General features: G+C 57.8%; 1 protein-coding gene across 3 annotated transcripts in view; it reads left to right on the top strand.

Annotated features, from left to right (window-relative positions):
• Positions 1-9,407, top strand: part of HPCAL1 (hippocalcin like 1) — a 113,463-nt gene extending 104,056 nt beyond the window's left edge. For 2 of the 3 annotated variants that reach the window (XM_040622803.1, XM_040622802.1), the window contains 3 exons: positions 3,381-3,776; positions 5,639-5,744; positions 8,531-9,407. In XM_040622803.1, the coding sequence (XP_040478737.1) occupies positions 3,399-3,776; positions 5,639-5,744; positions 8,531-8,628 (582 nt within the window). In that variant the 5' untranslated portion in view covers positions 3,381-3,398 and the 3' untranslated portion in view covers positions 8,629-9,407. Of the gene's footprint in view, positions 1-3,157; positions 3,176-3,380; positions 3,777-5,638; positions 5,745-8,530 lie in introns of those variants that run through there. The other variant, XM_040622801.1, reaches the window with a different exon arrangement.
• Positions 9,408-19,561: the final 10,154 nt, after the last annotated feature.

Genomic DNA, 19,561 nt, shown 5'->3' with positions numbered 1-19,561 from the left:
GTCATGTTCACGGGTATTAGGGGTTAAAACCTCAACATCTTTCTTCAGTTGAGGGGTCAGAGTTCAACCATAACCTGAGAGTGCCTAAGGAGACAGACCTGCCACGCTGGGCCGCCCCGGGCGCCCAGCACCTCCCAGTCCTGGGGCACGTGGCCCTGCCCGCCTGGCAGGACTCTTTGGGGACGGAGCCATCCCAGTGTCCCGCCACCAGATCCACCAAGGGGAGACCTGGAAGGACCTGGGAGCTGGTCTGGGTGGGGCCCCAAGAGCATGGCAGAAAATGCAGAATCGTTGGGGCGCCTGGGTGGCTCAGTCATTAAGCATCTGCCTTCGGCTCAGGGCGTGATCCCGGCGTTCTGGGATCGAGCCCCACATCAGGCTCCTCCGCTATGAGCCTGCTTCTTCCTCTCCCACTTCCCCTGCCCGTGTTCCTTCTCTTGCTGGCTGTCTCTATCTCTGTCAAATAAATAAATAAATAAAATCTTTTAAAAAAAAAAAAAAAGAAAATGCAGAATCGAGAGGCAGCCACAGCTCTAGGTTTGGGAACCTGGCCTGGAGCGCTTTCCAACAGGACAGAGATCCGACCTGCACCTCGCTTGTTTTTCCTCTTCCGTGGGGCATTTTGGTGTCTGATGTTTTGATTTTCATATTCACCTTTATTTTTCATGTAGAAATCACAGTGGTCATTAAAAAAAATCTTATTAACGAACTGAATTTCCGAAGGGACCAGAAGTTGAATCAGCAATATGTGAACACCAGGACTTTTTTGGGCCTCCCAGAGCATGCCACCCCAAGTCCCAGGGTGGGTCAGAGAGCTGGCTAGTGGAGGCATGGGGTTCCCCGATCTGTACACGGCGGCCTTGACCTCAGTGTGACCTCTCAACTCCTGTGGAATGAAGGTCATGTGTGTCCTCGTTTTAGGACACACTGCACTTGGCCAGGTGGGCTTGCAGGTTCTGTGTGGCCTCGGGTGAGGCAAGGACAGTTTCCCCAGTGCGGGTCCTGCCCTTGACGTGACCTCTGTCACCAGGAAACTGACAAACAGCTTCCTTTCACATTTGCTGGCTTCCACGTTTTAGGGTCAGCCTGTAGGTAAGGGCAGAAAGTAGAGATTGTAAACCCTGACATTCTGAAAACAGTGGTTCTCACAACAGAAGCTGATAAGGGAGGAAGGGGGTGGGATCAATAACTTGATCTTATGGAGAGAGAACCAAGAGTCAAGTTGTTTGATCAAGAAATAGAGGGGCGCCTGGGTGGCTCAGTCATTAAGCATCTGCCTTCGGCTCAGGGCGTGATCCCGGCGTTCTGGGATCGAGTCCCACATCAGGCTCCTCTGCTATGAGCCTGCTTCTTCCTTCCCACTCCCCCTGCTTGTGTTCCCTCTCTCGCTGGCTGTCTCTCTCTCTGTCAAATAAATAAATAAAATCTTTAAAATAAAAAAACAAAACAAAACAAAAAGAAATAGAGGCTGAGTTATTTTTATTTATTTATTTATTTTTAAAGATTGTATTTATTTGAGAGAGAGAGCATGCAGGAGTGCGTGCACATGTGTGGGGGGAGGGGCAGAGGAAGAGGGACAAGCAGACTCCCCTCGGAGCAGGGAGCCCCACACAGGGCTCCATCCCCGGACCCTGAGATCATGACCTGAGCTGAAGGCAGATGCTTTACCAACTGAGCCACCCAGGCGCTCCTTGTAGAAAATACATACACAGAGCTCAACAGTTTAAAATTGCAAAAGGATTTATAGGAAAAGCTCCCCGTTCGAAACTTGTCCATCGGCCGTCTCTCTCTGGGCAATGTCGTGTCGTAATAGGTCCTTCCAGACACAGACACACGCATGTATACATTGTTTTCTCGCTTTTTCACAAATGGTAGCAAACTCTGTGCGCTGCTCTGCACTTCCTCTTTTCACTTAAAAATGCATCTTGGTTACTGCTTCTCAGTACATGGTGACAGACGCCTGGTTATTACAGACAGCAAGCGGCACACACACGCTGTTCGCACCGCCGGGAGCATCTTCAGCTACTCCTCCGAATGGGAGAGCTGGCGATTGCGGTTTTGAAAGACATGGCCAGGCTGCCCTCCATAGTCGTTAGGAAAGGAACTTTAAGTATATAAATTAAAGTCATAAACGGGCGCCTGGGGGGCCGAGTTGGTTGAGCATCTGACTCTTGCTTTCGGCTCAGGTCAGGAGCTCAGGATCGTGAGATCGAGCCCCACGTCAGGCTCCCCACTCAGCGGGGCGTCTGTTTGAGATTCTTTCTCTCTCCCTCTGCTCCTCCCCCTGCCCCCGCTTGCATATGCTTGGACTCTCTCTCTTTCAAATAAATAAATAAAATCTTAAAAAAAATAAAGCCATAAAGATAACAAGTAAAAACAGGGATATGTGTTATAAAGCTAATAAAACCCAGCGGGGGCAAAGGCGGACGCGTCAGGGAGAAGAGATGAGCTACGTCTGTTATCCTTCCTGATGTGGATGTGGGGCGTAAGCAGTTCCAAGTGGGCACCTCTGGGACTGGGCAGGAGACATTTTCCTTCGATTGTCTAGTCTTCTGTATGCTTGGAAACTGATTACTGTCGTGTGTTACCGTCAGAGCCGGGCCCTGAAGTGAGGAGGTGAAGGGACAGCCGTGTGCGTGTCGAGCCGTGATGTGGCTGCGGGTCGGTCCTCTGTCCGGGCGTGCGGGGAGCTGCTGCGGGGGGCGGGCTGCGCGCTCCCACGGCCGCCTGATAGTTCACGGGTCACTTTCGAGACATCCTGGGCTCCCCGGTGCTAAGTCTAGAGCCACCCCACTCCCCCTGCCCTAGCCCCGGGGAGTTTCTCAGAGGCAAAATAGAGAGGGGACTCCTTCAGAGTTTCTGGACAGCTGTTCTAAAAACAGAATGTGGTACCTAAGAGAGGAAGAACCGTTCAGAACCCAGGGTCAGGGTGCGCTCGGCAAGCAGGAGCTCTGCTGGAGTGGCGAGGCTCGGGAGAGGGGGACGAATCCTGCAGTCTCGTTCAGCCCCAGTGAACACCTGACGAACACCTCATTCCACTGATTTTAAGTTGCCTCCCACCCCCCATTTCCACATTCTCAAAGTCAGAATGTTCCCGCGAACGGTCCCCCTTCCCGCAGGGTGTCCTAGACGGGCTGAGACATCCTGTGCACCGTGGTGGCCTCTCTGGCCTTGGGTGCGGGACACACAGCCCCCCGGACCCCCCCCCCCACTGATGCCCCTGTCTTGCAGGGTTGCCCAGCCCCCCGGGCTCCCTCTGCTGACTCCCGTGTCTTGCAGGTGTGCCGAGCCCCCTGGGCTCCCCCCGCTGACGCCCCTGTCTTGCAGGAGTGCCCAGCCCCCCAGCCCCCCCCACCGCCACTGACACCCCTGTCTTGCAGGTGAGCCCAGCCGCCGCCATGGGCAAGCAGAACAGCAAGCTGCGGCCCGAGGTGCTGCAGGACCTGCGCGAGAACACGGAGTTCACGGACCACGAGCTGCAGGAGTGGTACAAGGGCTTCCTCAAGGACTGCCCCACCGGCCACCTGACCGTGGACGAGTTCAAGAAGATCTATGCCAACTTCTTCCCGTACGGCGACGCCTCCAAGTTCGCCGAGCACGTCTTCCGCACCTTCGACACCAACGGGGACGGCACCATCGACTTTCGGGAGTTCATCATCGCGCTGAGCGTCACGTCGCGGGGCAAGCTGGAGCAGAAGCTCAAGTGGGCCTTCAGCATGTACGACCTGGACGGCAACGGCTACATCAGCCGCAGCGAGATGCTGGAGATCGTGCAGGTAGGACCTCCCCAACCCCCGGTCCCCGCCGATGCCAGCCGCTCCGGGACCACCTGCCACCTGCCCTGCCCCTGCACACTTTTGAAAGTGTCACCTGACCGGGAAGGTCCTTGCCATAGGAATGATAAGACCCAGTGTTTCTGGATCAGGCCTGGGTGAAGGGCTTTGATCTATTTTGTTCTTCACAACCCTGGGGGGTTCGGGGGGGTCCTTCTCTGCATTTCACACAGTCTGAGGCTCAGAGAGGTGATATCCTAAGAATTAACAGCTGAAAATTATCATGGCGAGGTCCCTTGATACTTGCAGAAGGCACCTACTAAGACCTTCTCGAGTCCCCGTATTTGAGAATGCAACATGCAGCCTGTCACGTCCCCAGGAATGTGCCCCGGTAAAGGAAGACTGCAGTATTCGTGGTCAGAGGACAACAAACTCTGACACAGAAGGAACACTCTTCATGAGACCTTTTTCTCTCACCTTAGCAGCTCTGGGAGATGAGGCTGTTTTCCAGAAAGAAACCAAGTCTTGTTCACTTTGCCAGGTGCCTGGGTTTGTGATAGAGCAAAGAACCCAGAGCTGCTTCTCCCTGGTGTCCTCTGTGCCCCTACTCCTGGATGCGGGGGATTCGGTTCTAGAATGTACTATGTAAGTGCCTAGATGAGGCATTTCTTAGCTCAGGAGCTAAGTCTTGAGCAAAGAGTGTCAAACCCATGAACTCCTAAACCAGCCGTAAGTGGCCTGGGGAGTGACCAACCCATTTCCCTAATAGGCGGTTCTCGCCAGAATAAATCAACACAGGTTTGGGGACGTCTGTGGTTCGATTGCCACTTCTGGTTCGTAGCTATAAGAGGCGTAGAAGTAAGAATTCTGTCTCCCTGGAGTCCTAGCCTACCTGTCACCCCTTTTGCGAATGGGCATGCCTGTCACTGGCTGAGCAGACTGGCTTGGCCAAAACTGAGACACACCAGTGGGATTGTTCAAAACAGCATGGATGCGGTAAGGGTGGGCGCCGTGTCTGTCCAAACGGGATCTGGCTGCTCGGCCCCCACACCATGTTCCCAAACCCTGAGACCCTTCCCCCTGGCTCCTTGGCCTGCTGGTGGGATACTCACCTCCTCTACCCTTGTCAGCATGGACTGTGCTTCAGAAGTCTACCAAGACCTTGGAGGGTCTTGGTGCTGCCCTTGGCTCTGCGCTTGGGCAAGCTGCACGGCCGGTGCCAGGAGGACGCCCTGTCCCAGGGAGATGCACACGTGTGCAGCCAGGCCCCGAGACACACTGCCTGTGCGGTGAGGTGCTCTGAAGAGGTTGTCCATCCTCTGGAGAGACCTGTGCTGCCCAGCTGCTGTCCTTTCTGGGGCTCGTGATGTGGTTCTCCCTACAGGTTTCAGGGCAAAATCTTTCTTGTTTTAAATAGAGGTCTGACGGTCACAGAGGAGAATGCTCACAGCTAAGTGTGCCGTGCGGTGGGTCATGCACACATATGCCTGTATGACCACCACCTCGGCGAGTTACAGACACTCCCCGCCCCACAGAAAGCTCCCTCAAGAGCCTTTCTGGGTGCTATCCCACCCCCACCCCAGACAGCCCCCAGTCTCAGGGCTGTCGCTGTCGTGTTGTTTCACCTGCTCTTGAACTTCACATAAACGGGTCTGGCTTCCTTTGCCCAGCATGCCATCTGTGATAGTCACCATGGAACATTCTAGAAATGTTCCTCTAGAAAACTGAGCAAGGGTCCTGAAGGCTGCTCAGATCCCGACCTCTTTGTGCCTTGCTGTGGCCTGGGCAGAAGCTCACACCTGCCCCATCTGCCCAGGAACATTCCAGAATCTCTGAGCACATGCTTCCTATGTGTCTCTTTGCAGGCTATATACAAAATGGTGTCCTCTGTGATGAAAATGCCCGAGGATGAGTCCACTCCGGAGAAACGAACGGACAAGATCTTCAGGCAGATGGACACCAACAATGATGGTAAGGAGTGTGTGTGTGTGTGTGTGTGTGTGTTTGTGTGTGTGTGTGTGGCTACTGAGAGCAGAGGTATGTTTTGAACACTTCCCTTTTCCTCCCTGCAGCTCCTCAGGCCTCCCCCAGCGCGCCCCTGGCCTTATGCAGCCAGGACAGCGGTCCTGAGGGAAAAGGCAGGATTCAGAGTCAGGGAGACTCGGGTCTGCGTCCTGGCTCTGTCCTCAAGGCATGTCCTGTCCCCCGAGCCTTAGTGTCCTCGCTTCTAAAACAGGGGAGACTGTCGGCCGCATGGGTGTGTCTCAGGGAGGGGGAGGCAGGGTGCCGATGGCACGTGGGCCCCGTTTGGGTTGGGGGGAGGGTGCGTATCAAGGGTCCTGGATGGTGGGACCCTTGCTGTCATCCTGAGACGGCAGGCTCCCCAGTGGCCCTTGGGGGCTCTGTTGGGGCGCCTTAGCAGTGAGGCTCTGCAGGGTCCATGTAAGAGCAGGCCGCTACGACCTGGTGGGTCCAGGCTTCCTGCCGGCTTTGTCAAGTGCAGTCCCAGAGTCAGGTCTGATTTGATTTTGAACAATAAAGAAATGGGCATTTAGAAAAGAAAGGGAAATACCCCCTGGCTTGTGCTGGAGAGGAAAAATCAGCTAATGCCTGAGGAAGTGCTCTGTAAACTCTGAGGTGCTTTTGGCAAATGAGTTTAAGGACCGAGCCAGCCCAGGAACGGGTTTACTGTGTGACCACAGGCGGCAGAATGTACGTCGGACGCATCAGACGGACGGCACGGGAACAGTTTCCCAAACACGTTCGAGTGAAAACAAGACAGCCTTGTGCCTGGCATTGCCCTGGGGCTGATCTAAAACCTGTCTTTCACCGTCCAGGGCAGCAAGGCACACACAGGCTTCGGATTCCGACAGACCTGCACCAAGCCTTGGCTCTCCTGAGCCTTGGTTTCCTCCTCTATGAAACGGGGGTAATAAATTCAGGCTCATGTGGTCGTGATGACTCAGTGAGACGATGCCCAGAAAGCTGTGAGCACGGAGCCCTGGGCACTGCGCTCTCGAGCCCTCTCCCCAGACCCGCATCCCCGCCTGAGCCCGCCCGCCTCTTCGGAGGGCCCGCATCTTCCCAGCTTGTCGGTGAACCCAAGTCTGTGCACAGTGGGGCAGGGCACCTTGTGAGCCCCAGTGTCCGTCTGTCCCAGGGCCTTGGGGAGGGATGGGGGAGTCCGTGTTGGAGAGAGAAGGGTGAAGGCAGGGGTGCTTAGGGGCACCCCTTCTTGTGGGGTCTGCTCAGGAGCGGACGGGGCCCTGCCCTTGGTCTCACCTTCCCTGCCCCCCCAACCAGGGCTCAGGGGAGGCCTGGCGGTATTTCTCCAGCGCGACCCTCTCCTGTTCACACCCGTCCTGGCCGTATGTGTGAACGGAGACTGGCCGAGTGCCAGGAACACGCTGACCACTGCCGGACAGACCCAGACCGTGCTCAGGAGCCCCCAGAGCCCCTAGGGGCACTCCCTAACCTGTCAGCTCCTCACCCACTCTGCTGTCTGCCAGGACGAAGGGGCTGTGCTTTCAGAAGCTTCTCGCTTCTGGATCAGAGGGTGGGGGAGTGGCGGGTAAAAGTCCCCACCAGCCGTAGGAGAGCAGCAAAGCCCAGTAGCGCCTCTGTGTAAGCAGAGGGTCCCAGAGAATTTCTCCTCCTTCGAAGGGGGTGCTTCCCAGCCCACCCTTTAGCCTGGGTGTTGTTTAGTCTTCCCTGGGGCCAGGCTGCCTGCCCCCTGCTGGGGGCCGGGAGGAGGGGTGTCCTCTGCGGCAGTGGGCTGGCAGTTCTCTGCCTGGGACCCTCTGGATCCCTCTCCTGGCTCCATGGCAGCAGCTCGCTGAGTGCCTCCTCCAGGCCCGGTCGGGGCTGAAGTTCCTGAGACGTGGAAAGATTGGTAGCTTGCTGGTGGCAGCGTGGCACCGGCCACAAGCTCCTTAGTCCCTTTACTGCCATCCTGCTGGGTCGATGTCACCACGGCTTCACAGCTGCAGACGCCCCCAAGGCATAAGCTGCCAGAACAGAGCCAGCTTGAAGCCTAGGTCCTTCCCCGTGTGTGGGGTCCTGGGAGAGAGACCACCGAGGAGGACCTTGTGTGTCCCCCACATTGGCTCCTCCAGAACTCACTTTAGGTTTCAAACCTCCTTTCCTATGCTTGGCCCTAGCAGTAACAGGGTCGGCGGTGCAGGAGGGACAGAGGATGACCGACTGGACCCTTGGCACGGCCAGCCTGCCCTAGTCCCCACCCCAAAGGGCCAGAGTCCAGCAGCAGAGAGCGAACCTGCCAGCGAGCAGCAAGCCTGGGCCACCACCAGGGCAAACCAGGCGGGCACTGCGCTGTGACTGGGGGGAGGGCTGCCCCTGGCCCACGCCCCCCAGCCATGGTCCCCTCAGCCCTGAATCAGTTATGGATGAGAGGCAGAGGCCATGTTCTTTCCGGACGAGTCACAGCTTTGTTACCTAAAGCCTGGGGTGGCTTCTAAAAGGATTTACATTGTCCCACAAGCCACAGCTCTTGTTTTCCTGGGGGTGTGTCCTTTACGTGGCCCGATCCTTTGCAGTGAGCCGTGAAAGCAAAAAGGGATTTTCCAGAAAGGCGTGCTAAGTGAGTGGAGCCTCACTTTGGTCCAGCTTCGGGAAGGTGCAAGATTTAGACCAAAGGGGGCATCTCCCTGACATGGGAGTGGTGTCCGGGACCTCTGGACGCGCGAAGACCACGGAGCACTGGCTGACCCCCATTTCTCCTCTCTCCCGTGCCGCAGGCAAACTGTCCCTGGAAGAATTCATCAAAGGTGCCAAGAGCGACCCCTCCATCGTCCGGTTGTTGCAGTGTGACCCCAGCAGCGCCAGTCAGTTCTGAGGGGCCGGGCGTCTGGACAGTGGCAGAGAAACACAGGCTTGTCTCGCCGTCTAAGCTTTGCTTGCAAAAGTGGATGCCTCCTCCACCATTCCTGCTCTGCGGCCGGGGCCCAGGCGACACGCGCCACCTGCCCAGCCTGGCGGCTGCACCTCCCTTCTCCACCTGGCCTCCTCCTGCCCCTGCCCGGCCCCCCCAGGGCACCCCCCCAGGGAGGTGTTCACACGCAGGGCTCACAGTTTTGGCTCCCGGGATGTCTCCCCGCCCCAGGGAGCCCGGAGAACACCACTGAGGACACGGGTGGGACTTCCTAAGATCGAGACAAGGCCAGCTGTTGTATGTTGTGATGGCAGGTGACCGTGGGAAAGGTGGGGATGAGAACCGAGGGAGAGTAGACGGACAAGCCCTCCCCGTGCATGGCTCCACCTCGCTCGTGCGTTTCCTCTGACCAAAGCTGCTTGCACGAATAGATACCGTGGGCTCCTTCCTTTTCATGTATAAATTATGCCTCTGGTGAAGTGATATGTGCCGTGTAGGTCCCGTATTTCATGCCTCCGTTGCCTGTGAAGCGTGGTTTCCCCCGTGGCCTGTGATCCGCCCCCGAGCCTGGTTATTTTGTGATATTTATGCGCTCTCTCAATCTGCCCGTTTCCAAGGAAATGCATGCGTGCCCAGTGCCGTGGAGACCGTCCCGTCCACGTAGTGAACTCAGGCATCCGTGTAAGGTCTGTCCTCCCTGTTGACTGGTCTGGCATTTCCTGTATTAAAAATGATCAAATAAACGGAATTCTGTGAGTTTTGTCTTGGCCCGTGAGAGCCCCCAGGTTGCCCAGGATCCTCGGGTCAAGGTCGATTTCAGCGGGGCCAGTTGCTGTCAGTAAACTCAGCCCCTTTCGTGTCCCTGGGTCTCTAAATCTTGTTCTTCAATATCTGCCCCATTTGTGCCAACAAATATTCATGGAAATGAAAGCTGACCGTCCCTGACAGGTCTGACTGTCAGGCTTCTGCCTGCCTCCCTGGCCCCACCCCTGGTCCCACCCTGCCCCCATTTAATCAGCAAGGGAGCAGGACAGCTCATGCCCCACGAGGACAGAGTGGGGACCAGGGCCATCAGCACGGTCCGGGAGGGAGACCTGGTTTCTCAGCCTCTGGTCGCAGGGACATCACTGGTCCCAGCAGCAGAAAACTGAGCAGAGGTTGCTTCCATCAGAGGACGTTTGTCTCACACGTCGAGAAGTCCAAAGGCAGCGTGCTGTAGGCTTGGCTAATCCAGCAGCTGGAGAGAGCATCACTGGGGACCCCCCAGGTTCCCTCCACTTTCCCCACCACCCCGCCCCCCAATCTCACATTTAGCTTTTGTCCTCACACTTATCTCCTCGGGATCCCCACAGTCCAGCTGACACAGCATTCCACAGGCAGGAAGAGAAGCAACCCTGTTTTCTCTTCTTCCTGGAGAGGGAGGAGAACTTTCTAGAATTTTCCCCACCACCTCCTCACCAGCTTCCCCTCTCACTGGCTGAAACCCAGGTCAGTGCCTGGGGGGGAGGGGACCATGACTGGCCAGTCAAGAGGCACCCTTGGCTGAGGAGAGCCCACCTTCCCCAGATGGCATGGCAGTGGGAAGGACCCGACAGTATTAGAATTATGTTTCCATCTCACACCTGCCTTGGGCTACAGGACTTGTCAGAGCCTCAGTGTCTTCGCTGGCGGAAGGGGTGAGAGAGAGAGGCAGGTGATTGAGGTAAGCCTGCAGCTCAGAGCCTGCCTCCCAGGCTGTGAGGACTGTGGCTATTTTGTTAGTAATCTTTTAAGATACTTGGCTCCAAATAGAAACACTGCGCGTGTACAAGTGCCTAATGGGCCAGGGGCACTACCAGAGGCTAGTTCGTGGCGCAGCTCCCTACCTGCCCACAGCTGTGGGCCCTGGTGGGCGGCACCGTCCACTGCTGCAGAACGGCAGGCTGGTGCCTGCGACTCTGCCTGGCCCAGGGGAGTCTGGTCCCCCAGTGAGGGCCTTGAATTCTAAAAGAAAAGGTTCAATCAATAGTACTTGTTGGGGAGGGCGTCACTGCTAGGAATGGGGGGCGGGGCATAGATGGGAATGACTGCGGGTAGCAGAATTCTCCAGAGAAGCAGACCCAATAGGAGATCTACACACACACACATACACACACACACACACACACACACACACACACACGTGTGCATGCACAGGAATTGGCTCACACGATTCTGGAGGCTGAACCGTCCCAAGATCTGTAAGCTGGAGCTCCACCCAGGAAAGCCGATGGCATAATTCCAGAAAGAGTCTGAAGGCAAGAGATCAACATCCCCGTTCAAGACCCTCAGATAGAGCAAAATTTCTCTTACCGAGTCTTGCTCTATTCAGTCCTTCAACGAATTGGCTGAGGCCCGCCCACATGGGGAAGGACCATCTGTGTGCTTTTCTCCGTCTACTAACTGAAATGTTAATTTCATCCGTAAATACCCACATAGACACACCCAGAATAATGTTTGACCAAATGTCTGGGCCCCCATGACCCAGTCAAAATGGCACATAAAACGAACTATCAGGGGCTCCTGGGTGGCACAGCTGGTTAAGCGTCTGACTCTTGGTTCCGCTCAGGTTGTGATCTCAGAGATCGAGCCCCGCATCCGGCTCCACATGCAGCATTGAGGCGCAGAGTCTGCTTAAGTTTCTTTCTCCTTCTCCCCTACACCCACCCCCATGTGCTCTCTCTCTCTCAGATAAATACGTAAATAAATCTAAAATAAAATAAAATAAAATAAAATAAAATAAAATAAAATAAAATAAAATAAAATACCACGATCACAAGTGCTTCTGCCCAAATGTGGAAGACATGGGTTTGGGGGTCCTCGTCGACCCGGTCCCAGCAGGAGCTCACAGAAGTCAGTGTGGCTGTTCTCTAGGGAAGCCACTGGTGCCAGAGAGTGAGGGGAAGTAGCCCTGAAGATGGTATCGCTATGTCAGGGAAGCTCAGCTCATCAGGGGGAAAGAACCCGGAACTGAACTCAAAGCAGTCTGGTCCAGCCCCCTTCCCAGGAAGAATCCTGCCTTGGAGCAGGCTGTTCTGGAGCAGGTTGTGAGACGGTCTCCTGCCCCTCCCTGGTAGTTTGCACTACGGGCCTGGGCCTGCCCCTTCTTCCCTGCATCCCCGTCCTCCTAGGAGGGTCTCATCCCGCCTTCTCCTCGCCCTGTGGAGCCCAGACCCTTTGCCATCCTGTGTGGGCCCAAGTTGGTTCAAGTTCCTTAGGACTTTCTTATATATCCCTTAGACTCTAGACTGCAGACCTAATAATGCTTGTGTCTAAAGCAGGCCTTCCAGAAAGTGGTCCTGGTCTGGTCTGCGTTTCCTGTGACTCTGTCCAGGACCCCTGTGGTCCTGCCCAGAGAACATAGGATGGGGCCGCTCAAAGGGTGTGGCTCGGCGCTCCATTCCTCCCGTGGACTGAGCACCCCTGCCCCTGCGTGATGTCTCCATGGACCTTTCCAATTGTTCTGACACCCCAGCTCAGTGTCCCCACCCCCGAGAAAATACAGCAATTGGGACAACTCCTGAAGTAAGGACATGTTTCAAATCTAAGGAAGGAAGCCCTGGGATATGGAGGGGAAAGTGGGAGGGTGGGGTGCGATGGCCAAGGCGTTCACCCAGGCAGGCCATGATCAACCCCCATGAGGGCAGTGCTCTGAACCCCGACTTTTCATTAATGCAGCCTCAGGCTTTTTCTGTTTGGGTAGGCTGGCCTCCTCTGTGGGAACCAGCATTAAACCAGCAAAACGTGAGCCCCCATTTGCTGAGGGCTTCCTGGGACAGATGCTGCGGGATTACTAATGGAAATCTCACATCAGCCTGCAATGTAGCATTACTACCCACATGGTATGGATGGACCACCTGGGGCATAGAGAAGTAATTTGCTCCAGGAAGGGGTGGCAGATGTGGGACCGGAGCCCAGGATAAGCTCCCAAGGACCCAAGTTGTGACTCCTCCTAATTATAGAATGGTCTTCAGGTAGCTGACCCAGGCTTCCTTGTCAGCCCTCTGCAGCCACCGTCAGGGCCCCCCACATGTCTGGGGAAATGCAGGGGGTGTCCCTGGGTCCCTAAGTAGGGTTCAGGGGGGCCACATTCATGGCACCCAGTCCTGATCCCCGTCACGGGCCGAGGTGTGTCCTCCCAGCAGGCGGGTTCTCAGGGCCTGGCACTGCACTGGGCACCGCTGGGGGCCAGGAGTGGGGGGCCATCAGCTGTGCTCCCTACCCCCACCCCGGCCTCCTAGACTGGGTGGACCGGCACTGGACCACCAGCACTGGCTTCCAGTCTGATCACAGCTCCCGAAGTGGGGGACGGAAGCCACCAGACTTCAGACTTCTGACGGGGAGACCGAAGGCCCACAAAAGGTCTTCTGGAGGAAGGAGAGTTTGTGCGAGAGCTCATGCTATCCCCTACCTTTCCCAGAGCCGCCTGGCCCTGGGTTGCGGGCCAGCAGTGAACAAAGTCCAGTCGGCTTCGAGGAGCCCAATGGCCAGAGGGGAGACTCAGGCATCCAGAAGAAGAGGCCCCAGCTCAGAACTGGGCCTCACTGCTCCTAAGGGGACAAGGGGAAATGGGCCGCCGAGGGGTAGTGGGCACAGGGCTCGGCCTACGAGGCAGATGGCCCCATAGCAGGCACAACTCGGCCTCCCACCAGCCACCAGCTTCGGGCTGTCCTGACTCTGCCACGGCAGTCCGTGGCCTAACTGTGCCAGTGCTGGGCGCTGACCCCTCGTCAGCTGTTCATTAGAGGTAGGCCCAGCGCGGGGCAGGTGAAGCTGGGCTCCGGGATAGCCGGTGCTGCGGGCAGTGCGGGGCCTGGCGCCTCCGCGGGTTTCCCTCACGCCAGATGCTCTGGGGAGTCTCCATGGAGTCAGAGCCCTGTGGCGCGCCCTTCTCCCTGGCTGGGGGGACATCCAGAAGGCCTCTTAGAGGAGAAGGGGGTGAAGGTAGATTCGACGTGGGGGACGCAGTGGTGCAGGAGCACTGTGAGCCTGGGCCTGGAGGGAGACGCATTTATCCAGCAGACGCTCCCAAGGGCGAACTTGGGACATGGCCACGCAGGACGCCACCCGGAGCCGGGGGCCAGAGGAGCCATGGGGTGAGTGCCGCCTGACGAGTGCAGGGCCCTGGGGAGGAAAGGCAGCTGCCCCTGGAGGGCAAAGAGTGGGCCTCCCCCCTCCATCACCTGCGGGCTTCCCCCCGCCAACCCCACAGCTTCTGAGAAGGCCCCCGGTTGGGGAGGCGGGGCCTGGGCTCAGACGCATGGGAGAGCCATCTCCAAGGACCTGCCAGGCCACCGGACTCCTGCTGTTCACGAGAGCGCGCACTTGGGCCCGTCCTGGCCAGTCTCCCCTGCCCGTGGGCTGGGTGTGCCCACAGCTCACGCGCGCGCACACACTCCACGCACGCACGTTCCCGCGTCGCTGTTCTGCTGGGACCACCGCGGTCTGCTGGCAAGGTCTTTGCGGCACACCGGCTCCACCTGCAGGCGACAAGGAGAGAGACGGGGGGGGGGGGGAGCAGAGGGGGAAGGGGAGGGCGGGAAAGACTCTCAAGCAGACTCTGTGCTGAGCGCAGAGTTTCACAGTGGGTCTTGATCCCATGATCCTGAGATCATGACTTGAGCTGAAACAATCTGGGGACCCGCGGTGTGGTTGGTGCCTGAGCCTCTGCCGATGGGATTTGGCCGGTCCAGGTGTCTGTGTGTCTGAGTGTGGGTCTGTCCTGCATGGGGGGGTCATGGACACACAGCCAGGCACGTCCGGTGCAGAGACGTGGTGTCCCGAGTCTGATGCACCTGGCCTGGGCCTGTGTTGGCAAGTGGGTGGCGCCTGAAGACGTGGGTGAGGCCGCGGTCAGTGGCGGCCCCGGCAGCTCCCCCTAGGTGTGTGGGGCGGGAAGCCCCGTGCCCCTGGCCCTCAGCCTGGCCCAGAGCTGCTGCCGTGGCTCCCGTCCCCAGTTTGGGTGACAGTGGCCTTCCTGCCTCCTCCCCGCTGAAACTCGTGTTCACCTACACTCCGGGCCCTTTCTAAGGCTACATGCAAATGTCCCTTCCTCCAGAAAGCCATGCCCGCTCCCCCCAGACAGTGCCTGTACCCCGCCACCCACACGCACAGTGCTGCTTCCCTCGCATTGACCTCAGACTGTCCGTTCCTCTCCTCCCGGTCACCTTCGTCCCTGGACCCAGTGCCAGGCCTGGCATGGGATTAGTGGCTGGGGAATGACGACTGAGAGTCGGCATGTGGCCCATCCCCACTCCCAGGAGCTGCACCACTGCGGCCCTGGACACGGAGGCAGAGGTACGAGTCTCGGCTTGGCCACTGAGGAGCCTCGTGACCCTGGACAAGGCCTTCGCTGTCCTCTCCTGGAAGACGGTGCCATTGACCCTGCGTGGTGGCTGCCAGAGGGAAGGGCTGCAGGGCCTTGGGGTAGGGTGAAGCCACCCCCTGGGTCAACATCTGCCCTTCAGGCTCTCCGGCTTAGAGCGAGGGCCGCCAAGTGGCTCCTCGATCCCCCGGATATGGGGGCCACGGGGCCAGAGCCAGGGTTAGAACCGGACCCCCCCCCCGTGGGGGCAGCTCTGGTGTGGGGAGAATGTGGGCCTGGGACCATGCAAAGATGGGGGTGACACTGGTAGCCTTAGGTACCAATGCATGGAGACAGGTGGGGACCTGGACCCCAGCTCTAAGGAGAGTGCAGTGGGGGGGGATCCCAGGAGAGCAGCACCCCTCTTCCTCCCCCACCCCCACACTGCTGCAGGGAGGCCGAGGCTCAACATCACCATCTTACAGGAGAGGACAGGGAGGGCCTTTTCCAGGGCAAGTGGGGCAGTGGGCAGGGTCACCAGGTCACCTTCAGAGGTGGCTGGGGTGCTACTCCTGCAAGGGCAGGGCAGCAAGGCTATTCACAGGGCTGGTACAGCAGGTGTGAGGCAGGAGGGGCAACGGTGGGCCTGGGGAATGAGCTTCACCGATTGGGGCTCAGGAAGAGTTTTGGGGGGCAGTGGCCTGGTTATGGCCAAGGCTGCCTGGAGCCCCTTCCTCATAGCCCCGGATCCACTTCTGTAGAAGGCCCTGGATGGCTGTCTGAGCCAGGGCCTGCTCCTGTTCCCACGACCTCCTGGCAGTCAGGGCTCTTCAGTCAAGCGTTGCTAAGTGTGTGACCTGACAGTTTGGTCACAGCTCCCAGCTGGGCAGATGAGCCTGGAGCACGAGGTGCTGCTGCCCCCTGGTGGCTGCAGCCGGGAGGGCGGTCTCAGGCTTGGGGGTGGTAATCTCCAAAGCCTCCCGCCTGGTTTCAGAGCCGCTGGGGCCTGCTTCGTATAGCTTTCTGTCCCTGTGCCACTTGTCAGATCGGGAGACTGAGGCTCCGAGGAGCACTTGACTGTCTGTGAGCCACACAGCGCACGGAGGCTGGGGCTGGGCTCCTGATACCCGGGACTCCGAGGCCTTTCGATAGTGTCGCCCAGTTAAATTTCAATTCCAGGCAACGAATATGTGTCCCACGCGGTCTCATATTTCTATTTGCTGAGTCTGGCAACTCTACTTGTCAAGCCAGGGAGCTGAGTACTCGTGCACAGTCCCCGGGGCGGATCAGAAGCAGCGGGGGCCAGGCCACCTCACAGCCACCCCCAGGGCCCGTCTGCTCACGGCCCTCCCCATTTTAGAGTCAGGAGTGAGGATGGAACAATCCGCTCCCAGAAATAGCAGCAAGGACTTCTCAGGTGCTGGCACTCGGGGCCCAGCATTCTGAGCTTCACTGACCCTCCCTCGGAACAGCCTCCAGTGAGGGACCCGGGAGGCCCTGTCACTAGCAGGGCCGGGCTGGGATGGGGCCGGGAGGGGCTGGGTCTGCGCAGCTCCAGGTGCCCCCTGGGCAGGGGTCTGGAGCCACAGGGGCTGCTGCTGTCTCGGCGGGGAAGGAGCCTGAGGGAGCCACGGCCCGTCCTTGCGGGGAGAGGAGGCTCATTCCCACCACGGCTCTTTCTTCAGTGGGTGACCAGGAGCACGACCGGCCAGGGAAGCAGAGACCTCCTTACTCTTAGGTCCTCCTGACTTGCCGGCTTCCTCTGGCTCCAGGCTCGGCAGCGCACCTGCAGGCCAGCTGAGGCGCCGAGGGCATGGGGAGTCACGTGGCCGGCCTCTGCCCACGGCCGTGGGGCGTGACTGGGCCAATTTATTTCTGAGCCTCTGTCCTCACTTGGGAGGCCCGTGATTTAAGATCAGGAATGCGGACACGTGTAGAAGTTCTGTGCAGTCTCAGGCCCCAATTCTCTTTCCACCGTTTGTCAGCTCTTCCAGAAAGGCTCTGCGCACACGCGGGGATGTGCGTACATGCACGCACGCGCACACACACACACACACACAGTTCGCTGGGTACACGGCAGCACACGACACACCACTCCTCACCCTGCTCCTTCTCTCTGGCTGGAGAGCGGCCCTGGCAGCTCCCGCAGGTTCGAGCAGCCACGGGCCCCTCCACTGGGCATCTTGACCGTCCCGACTCGACAGACACGTGGGGGTGTTTCCATGTGCTGTTACAGGGCACAGGGAAGAGGCTGTAAGGGGGTTTCTGGTTGACAAGCCTTAGACTTGCTGGCTCCGAGAGTTCCGACTCTGTGGTATTGCGCGACAGCCTCCAAAGAGATTCCTCCCACTGATCCCTTTCCTGTCTGGGGTGGGAGCACGCCTGCTGAGCCAGGACGAGGAGACCCCTTCATCTGCCCACCGGACATGGGACGCAGTCTGTTTTAACGTGCGTTTCTCTGAGTTTGGAAATCTCACACTTACTTTCCGATAATCCACATTTGTGTCTTGTCTATTTTATATTATGTTGTCCTTTTAGTGACCAGAGCTCTTCTAATACGAAGTCAGCCCTGATCATATGGTTCCATTTGTCCCTTACCTTTCTGACCTCAAATGTTTTGTGTCTGCTCTGTTACAACTCTCACCTCGAATGTATGATTGTCAGGAGTCAGGGAGGCTCTTGCTCTTTCCGGGTGCTGGCCCACTTTCCCCACACCACCCCATCTCTGGAGTGGGGGGAGGGCCCTGTGAGCTGTATTCCTAAGATGCTCCCGGAGTGAACTGAATGCAGAACCTGCCAGGCTGGGACTCCTGCCTTCGTCTTGGACCAACAGCTTATACTCCCGGGCCCTTCCCGTGAGGGGCCTGTCTGCAGTCTCCAGGACTTTCAGGAGGAAAATTCACCCGCTGCCTGGTAGAGCCAGAGCCACAGTCACTTCACACTCTAAGTCTGAAGTGTCCAGTTTCTGTGAATGACTAGACATATGAGCGTGGGGAGAAGCAGAGGGAGAGGGAGACACAGATTCCGTGCTGAGCATGGAGCCCCATCTCACGACCCCAAGATCATGACCTGAGCCCAGATCAAGAGTCAGATGCTTAACCAACGAGGCACTCCAGTGCCCACAGACAGTGCCATCTTTCACCACCACGTGGCAATGGTAACTGTACACGGCACCCTAGGACTTGGAGGGCCTTGAGGAGTGTTGACACATACCCTGCATCTGAGATCTCCATCCTGTGACTGAACTCACTTGCCCACTCCCGGGTGTAAGGACCAGAGAAGGCCATTTGGCCCAGGCCAGGCCACATTACCCTCCAGACCCGAACGTGGCCTTGGCAAAGCCCAGGGAACTCTGGGGGCTTAGAAGTGGTTAAGCAGGCTGTCCAGAGTGAGGCTGGGGCTGTCGTGTGGCGGAAGGGGACAACCTGGAGCTGTTTCCGTCCCCATTGGCACTGGCCAGCTGGGTGGACTGGCGGAGAGAAGAGCAGTGTCCAGGTCCTTGGCATACTTTGAGTGGAAAGGACACTCTCCCCCTTTCTCTTTTCCATCCAAGCTCACTGGTGCCACTAGGAGATCTCAATCCCTTCCCGTCCAAGTACGAGGCCTAATTTACCAAGATGCCAGGCTTGGTGACCAGCTCCCATTTCTCAACACCAGTTCCTTTATTTTGAACATCCGGAGGACTCAGAAAAGCACGTGCTCACAGAAGTGGGACAGTCAGTGGAAGAGGTTTTTCCCTCTCCCTGGCCCCCACTCTGGTCAGAACTATTTTGTTTGTAGCTCCTGAGAGATACTACGTACGTACTTACGGCAACTACAACTGTATTCTCAGGTCTAGGAAGGGAGAGCAGAGCTGGTGACATGCCCGGCCTGAGCCTGGCTGAGCAGCCGAGGAAGCGGGAACTCCGCAACCACGGCAGTGTCCGTGTGGAACTCGGGTCGTGGGGGGGCGGGGAGTGGCTTTTCAGGCAACAGGTCGTTCCCCTCAAAGCCTTTGGTAAATGTACTAACAAATGTACTAAGACAGCACCTGCTGAAGGGCTTGGCTTCATTTCTTCCCAAGATGAAAGGCCCTGCAGCACTCCCTCCCCTCTGGACTCCGTGGTCTTCCCCTCTGCTAAGGCTGGAGGACAGTGCTGCCCAGGGACAGCGGGGACTAGAGGCCTTCCTAGAGCCACATCTGGCTTTTGCACGGCCTTCCTTCCCCACGTAGGGCTACTGTAAGATTGGAGAGGCTCATCTTGGGGGTTCCAGAGTACGAGAGCCTGATGTCGTTTTGCGGGGAGGAGGCGTAGGAGTTGAGTAAGAGAACACAGAAGGCCGGTGGTCAGAGTCAAAGGAGGCAGAGATCTACAGCACAGGACAACTGTTGTTGAGTTTATGAAGACACGCGGACTGCCCCATGTTGTACCACATTCCTAACCTGCAGCTCTGCAACTTGTCCCCGGAGGGAAGACAAGTGGGAGGAACATCTGTCCCGCAGGCAGCGCTCGGGGGCCTCCAGGGGCCTTCCCTGGCCACAGCCCCGACAGGAGGCATGTAACAAAGGGCTCTGGGCCCTCCCACGGCCGCTTC

Source organism: Ursus maritimus, unplaced genomic scaffold (assembly GCF_017311325.1).
Source record: "Ursus maritimus isolate PB19 unplaced genomic scaffold, ASM1731132v1 scaffold_6, whole genome shotgun sequence".
In the NCBI taxonomy this organism is placed as follows: domain Eukaryota; kingdom Metazoa; phylum Chordata; class Mammalia; order Carnivora; family Ursidae; genus Ursus; species Ursus maritimus.
The sequence above is the reverse complement of the archived record's forward strand: the minus strand, read 5'-3'. Positions and strand labels throughout refer to the sequence as shown.